This window comes from Nicotiana tomentosiformis, chromosome 10 (assembly GCF_000390325.3).
Source record: "Nicotiana tomentosiformis chromosome 10, ASM39032v3, whole genome shotgun sequence".
Classification (NCBI taxonomy): Eukaryota; Viridiplantae; Streptophyta; class Magnoliopsida; order Solanales; family Solanaceae; genus Nicotiana; species Nicotiana tomentosiformis.
Genome location: NC_090821.1, coordinates 270295 through 277492, shown reverse-complemented (window position 1 = coordinate 277492; position 7198 = coordinate 270295). Strand labels below are relative to the sequence as shown.

General features: G+C 43.4%; 1 protein-coding gene across 1 annotated transcript; it reads right to left on the bottom strand.

Moving 5' to 3' along the window:
- Positions 1 to 5266: 5266 nt before the first annotated feature.
- LOC138900598 (uncharacterized) lies at positions 5267 to 5674 on the bottom strand. Its single transcript, XM_070187701.1, has one exon. The coding sequence runs from the start codon at positions 5672 to 5674 to the stop codon at positions 5267 to 5269; it is 408 nt and encodes a 135-aa protein (XP_070043802.1).
- Positions 5675 to 7198: the final 1524 nt, after the last annotated feature.

Sequence of the window (7198 nt, the reverse complement as noted above, 5' to 3'; positions counted from 1 at the left end):
TTTTCTTAGTTACAGCTTTGTAGGATGTAGCTTCGACCCATTTTGTGAAGTAGTCTATGGCCACTAAAATGAACCTATGCCCGTTTGAAGCGGCGGGCTCGATTGGTCTAATGACGTCTATTCCCCAAGCAGCAAAAGGCTAAGGTGCACTCATTGCATTGATTTCTTTTGGCGGCACCCGTATCATATTTTCTTGTATTTGGCACTGATGACATTTCTGGACATACCTGATGCAGTTTGTTTACATAGTCATCCAAAAATATCCTACCCTCAGTATCTTCTTGGCTAAAATGAAACCATTCATGTGTGGTCCACAAGTTCCAGAGTGTATCTCTTCGAGCAGTTTGGAAGCTTACTTGGCGTCAACACACCGTAATAACCCAAGGTCTGGAGTCCTTCTATACAGAATTCCTACACTTTGGAAGAAATGGTTGGACAATCTTCGGAGCGTGCGTTTTTTAGTATGATTTGCATGCTCTAGGTACTCTCCTTTCGCCAAGTACTCCTTGATATCATGGAACCATGGATTCCCGTCTGCTTCTTCTTCAACATGAGCGCAGTAAGCTGGCTGATTATGCATCCTTACCAGAATGGGGTTGATGAAATTCTTGTTTGGATGCTGTATCATGGAGGACAAAGTGGCCAATGCGTCTGCGAACTCATTCTGGATTCTCGGGACATGTCTAAACTCTATCTCCGTGAACCTCTTCATCATCCCTTGCACATGATATAGATATGGTAATATCTTGGTATTCTTTGTAGCCCATTCTCCCTGCACCTGATGTACCAGAAGATCTGAATTACCAATTACCAGTAATTCCTGGATATTCATGTCAATGGCCAAATTGAGCCCCAATATGCAAGCCTCATATTCTTCCATATTATTGGTGCACAGAAATCTGAGTTTCACGGATACCGGATAATGTTGACCTATTTCTGACACCAAAATGGCTCCAATACCCACTCCTTTGAAGTTTGTGGCTCCATCAAAAAATATTCTCCATCTGTCGTAGTCTTTGGCGATATCTTCTCCTACGAATGATACTTCTTCATCAGGAAAATACATTTTTAGTGGTTCGTATTCTCCTCCTACAGGATTTTCCGCAAGATGATCCGCTAATGCTTGTCCCTTAACCGCATTCTGAGTCATATAGACGATGTCGAATTCACTCAACAATATCTGCCATTTTGCCAGCTTCCCTATAGGAATGGGTTCTTGGAAGATGTACTTCAGAGGATCCATCCTTGATATGAGATATGTGGTATAGGCACAAAAGTAGTGCCTCAGTTTCTGGGCTATCCAGGTCAAACCACAGCAGGTGTGTTCCAGCAAAGAATATCGTACTTCGTAGGGTGTGAACTTCTTACTCAGATAGTATATGGCATGTTTTTTCCTTCCTGTCTCATCGTGTTGTCCCAAGACACAACCGAAAGCCCCATCTAATAGGTTTTGGCGGGACCAGGACTGGTGGTGTGGACAAATATTCTTTGATTCTATCAAAAGCTTTCTGGCAGTCTTCAGTCCAACTGGTTGCGGCATCCTTCTTTAACAATTTGAAAATCGGCTCACAGATCACGGTTGATTGCGCTATGAAGCGGATGATGTAATTAATACGTCCCAAGAAGCTCATCATGTCTTTCTTGTTTTTTGGAGGTGGAAAATCCTAGATAGCCTTGACCTTTGATGGGTCTAGCTCAATTCCTCGGCGGCTAACGATGAATCCTAACAACTTTCTTGCGGGGACCCCGAAGGCACATTTTGCGGGATTCAATTGCAAATTGTACCTCCGAAGCCGATCAAAGAATTTCCTCAAGTTTGCTATGTGATTTGTACTCTTCTTGGATTTGATGATGACTTTATCCATATATACCTCTATCTCCTTGTGTATCATGTCATGGAAAATAGTTGCCATGGCCCTCATATAAGTGGCTCCAGCATTCTTCAGACCAAACGGCATTATTTTATAGCAGTACACCCCCCACGGTGTAATAAAAGCTGTCTTTTCGGCATCCTCTTCATCCATCCAAATCTGATGATATCCCGCGAAGCAATCCACAAAGGATTGGAGTTCATGCTTGGCGCAGTTGTCGATCAGTATGTGTATGTTGGATAACAGGAAATCATCTTTGGGACTTGCTCTATTTAGGTCCCGATAATCGACGCATACTCTGACTTTCCCATTCTTCTTCGGAGCTGGCACGATGTTAGACAACCAAGTTGGATATTCAACCACTCTGAGAACCTTAGCTTTGATCTGCTTGGTGACTTCTTCTTTGATTTTTAGACTGATATCTAGCTTGAACTTTCTGAGCTTCTGCTTTACTGGCGGACACATTGGGTTGATGGGTAGTTTATGAGCCACTATGGACGTGCTCAAACCAGTCATATCATCATAAGACCATGGGAAAATGTCTTCATATTCTTTCAGGAAACAGGTGTATTCTTCTTTCTCTGATGGTGACAGGTGAATGCTTATGCGAGTTTCTTTTACTGTTTCGGAATCTCCCAAGTTGACTATCTCAGTTTCGTCCAGGTTGAACTTAGGCTTGTACTCAAAACTTTCAACTTCTCTAACAATTTCCTCAGGTATTGTATCCTCTTCTTCTATTTCTTTCAAGTCACTATCCTTATGTTGTGTTGTCTCATTACATGTCATAGTTGTTGGTTCATCACGATAAGAAATAGTAATGTTATAGAGAAAAAAATGTAGAGAATAGTAATAAATAATAAAATAGCAAATCATTGATAATTATCAAGATGTCAAACAAAAGCGATTTTCAATGATTCAAACAAATGTTTCAAAAAACAATACTAAAAATGTTTTAAAAATGCTCATAAGAATTGTTTTCAAAATAAATGACACTAGCAGCCAGGCTACCCCGGAACTCGGCGGGCCCTTGATGGTGTGGCAGTCCAGTTCCTGAGAACAGCTCCCTTCTCCACTGTCTGGAAGACGAGGCCTTCTTCCTCCTCCTCCTCCTCAACTATTACACTGCAGTTCATGTCTTCATCTTCCAAGAATAGATTCCTTAAACTAGCTAGCACTTCATCTTCTTCGGTTCCCCACATCATATCAGCCTAATGGAAGGATTGGCTCAAATATAGTATCGGCTTCTCGAGAGGGTAATAAGGACCACGCCATGGTGGTGACCAATTCTGATACTCGTGCCAGGTGTATTGATATCCTAGTCCAAAGGCCGTGCCGTGACGTTTTAACTGAATTAGTTTGCTGATCCCTTGGAGATTCTTGCCGAGACCCTTGCCGGGTTCATACCCTGTCCATGCCAATATGCTTTCTATTTTGCTACTCCACCATTTGTCCTTCTCGATCGCATTAACACGCTCAATGTGATGGTAAGTCTCTCCCCCTAACTTCCTTCTATTCTCCACAACCGGGACAGTCTGGTTGGTGTAAATAGGGTTACTCCCGTCTCCATGAATGATCACCTCCTGATGATTCCATTCGAACTTCACAAGCCTGATGCAGAGTAGACACTACAGCCCCAGTGGTGTGTATCCAAGGTCGTCCCAATAGCAGATTGTATGAGTCGGATATGTTGAGCACTTGGAATTCAACATCAAACCAAGTTGGACCCATTTGTAAGCAGATGTTGGTTTCTCAAATTGTGGCCCTTTGAGACCCATCGAACGCTTTTACGTTCATAGTTCTTGCTCGTATCTCATGCAAACCTTTACCTAACCTCTTCAAAGTAGTCAACGGGCAGATGTTGAGACTTGAACCCCCATCTATCAAGACCCTGGCAATGAATTTGTCTTCGCACTGTACTGTGATATGCAACGCCCTGTTATGGCTCAACCCTTCTGGTGGAAATTCATCTTCGTGGAAAGTGATCTTATGGCTTTCTAATACTTATCCTACCATGTTGGCCATCTCTCCACTGGTAATGTTGTTGGGTACATAAGCCTTATTCAACACTTTTATCAACGCGTTCCTATGTGCCTCAGAATTCTGGAGTAGTGATAGAATGGATATCTGAGCAGGGATTTTGTTCAAATGATCAACCACAGAATACTCCCTTGCTTGCACCTTTCTCCAAAGATCATCCGGGCCGGTTTCAATGATAGGCTGCCTGGAAGCGGCTTCTTTACTTGTTCCCCCCAAATGCTCGGGCGTGTAAACCCTACCAGTTCTGGTCCTACCTTGTGCTGCACCAGTTTCTTCCATTTTCCCCTTTCCTTTCCTTCTCGCTTCTGCAGTATAGTCCCAGGGCACAGCATTGGAATTAAAGAATGGTGTGGGTTCTACCGTTACGGTGAATGGTGTGGTCACTTCTACTTCGAACGGAGTTGGCGTGGCTGAGGGAGTTGTTACTTCAACCTCGAACGGAGTCGGCGCGGCTACCTCAACTTCAATCGGTGACTGTATCTGTAACACAATAGGCGTGAGAGTGACTTGAGGCATTTTGGGATCATCCTCTTCTCGAATGAGCCCAATTGAACCCTCCGGGTCCCATTCTTCATCAGTTTCTATCACATTTACCCCCTCGCCCCTGTGATCTGGTAGGGGATTGTTGCGGATATTAGGTGCAATCTCATTTGCCTGTATAACTTTGGTATCAATCGGTGTCTGGATCTTATCCTTCATAGTGCGGCATTCATCAATAGTGTGACCCTTCATACCCGAATGGTAGGCATATGTCTTATTCGGATTGACTCACTGAGAGGAATTTTCCATTGCGACAGCGGGAATGGCAGTGACATAACCGGTAGCTTTCAATCTCTCATACAACTGGTTAATAGGTTCGGCAATAGGAGTGTATTTTCTGGGCGGCCTACGGTCGAAATTTGGCCTGGGTGTTTAGTAGTTTTGGCGGGATGGTGGTTAGTAGTAATATGTTGACTGAGTGTTGTAACTGTGGTAGGCGGTAGCGGGTTATTGATATCTAGGAGGTGAAGGCTGATATGTGGATGTAGGTGTTTGGTATGTGAGAGGAGACTTCGGAACTTGGGCTACCATCACAGTCCCTACTTCCTTCATTTTAGATATACCCCCCCCCTCCCCAATGCTTTGTTCGTAGCCTGGAGTGCCTCGAAATTTGTTACCATTTCGCTTTTGATTCCTTTTTCCATTCATTCTCCCAATTTGATAATGTCGGAGAATTTATGATTTTCAATAACCATCAACCTCTCATAATATTGCGGATCCTGGGCCCGGACAAAGAATTTGTTCATTTGTTATTCTTCTAATGCTGGCCTTACTTTTACAGCCTTTGATCTCCACCGAGTAGCATACTCGCGAAAAGTTTATGTCGGCTTCTTTTTAAGATTCTGGATATAGAAGACGTCTGGTGCATTCTCTGTGTTGAATCTGAACCAATCCATAAAATCTGATGCCATGCTCACCCAATTAATCCACTTCTTTGGATTTTGACTGATGTACCAGGATAGGGCGTCTCCAGTGAGGCTCCTCATGAACAGCTTCATGCGGATTCTTTCATCTTTACCAACCCCTACGAGCTTGTCGCAATACGTCCTTAGATGTACCTTTGGATCACCTGTCCCGTCGAACATTTCGAACTTAGGAGGTTTGTAACCCTCTGGTAGTTCTACGTCCAGTTGAATACATAAATCCTCATAGTTCAAACCTTTGATGCCTTTAACACCTTCAACACCTTGGACTCGACTCGTAAGCTTCTTAAGTTCTTCCGTCATATTCTTGATGAATAAGTCCTTCTCGGCGGATTCAGGTGTATACGGGGTTTGTTGTGAAGTGTGGGGTAAGGTTTCCACGTATATGGGGTTACTTTGGTGGACTCTAGGGATTTGGGTGTAGTGGTGATCATTGGTTGAGTGTTGGGGATCAGGAGTAGGTTGTGGTGCATTTTAAGGAGTGTGATAGGTGGTAATTTTTGGGTACTGGGTCGGATGATGATGATGTTGTAGAGGAGTTGGTACTGGTGGAGGATTAGGATTTTGGGGAGGTGTGACATATTGATGAAGTGGGGGAGGATTTTGCAGGTGCTGGTTTTGTGTGTTTTGAGGAGGTGTTGGGTTTTGGGCATTTTGTTGATTGATATCGGGAACATTCAGGGTAAGGGAAAGGTTTTCCAAGTTACGGACCTGCTCAAGTTCCCCTTGTAACTCCAGTATCTTTTGCTCTAACCGTAAAACTAAGTCATTCTGTGCCGGAGTACTTCGACCATCTGAAGTTTCGACATTCTCGGTGTGCGCAACGTCGTCTTTCCCGATACCACTCATATCGTCCATCTTAGCTTTTCCTTTGTTCTTAGGATCACTTGGAGGAGGTGGAGGAGGTGGAGGACCTCTAGATTTGGTATGACATGCTGATGATGCCAGTATGCACGAACCAACCTTAGGGGATGGGAATAAACAAATAAAAGAAGAAAAACAAAAGGTAAACAAGTCAGTAAGGAGTATTAAAAGGATATTTACGATATTTAAACACGTATTGTGGAACTATAAATTCGCGTCCTAATTTGGGGACCTCATCGTGCCCGAGGTAGGCTTAGAGACATATAGCTTTGGAGAAAACTCAATGCCGATAACTGCGTCATTTCATTAATATGATAAATAGACCAAATTTCTACTAAAATGACAATAATTATAAAGAGTTACTAGTGGCATTTTCCTTATTACAATCAAATTCTAAAACGAATCTAGAAAACATCATTCCTAATCTACTCGGTCCCAGGGGGACATTTTCCAATCTTGGCCTTCTTAGCCCCGTCAATCAGATCCCCTAGGTCGCGCATGTCCAACAGCAGATACACCCTTGCTAGATGTCCTCCTTCATTGCCCTCTGCGTTCTGACAATACGAGACCCTTTTCCTCATCTTTCCCTCAAGTTCCATCAAACCCTACTCCAAATAATCCAACCTTTCTGTTAATTTAGTAGCGATTCCCCTCCATTCATTGATTGCTTCCATGTCCACTTTATGTTGTTCCAAATGCCTGGCCTCAGATTCAAAAACCCTTTTGCGCAACCTCTTGCATTTGACTTGTGCTTCAGCAGCGTCGTCTATGACCCTATTTCTCAAATCAACCCCTGTCTTGACCTCTCCTGCTATATCATCGACCAACCATGATGGGTAGAAGTACACATGGCCGGCATGATACATATCTGGCTCGATGGTATCTTTCTCCACAATAATCTTTTGATGCCACATGTGTTGTTCCTCAAACTTGAATGGAATGGCATTCCCTTGGAAGTCTGCT

Excerpts from the sequence above, each read along its gene's own strand:
- LOC138900598 (XM_070187701.1), bottom strand. The coding sequence starts at position 5,674 with ATGACGGAAGAACTTAAGAAGCTTACGAGTCGAGTCCAAGGTGTTGAA.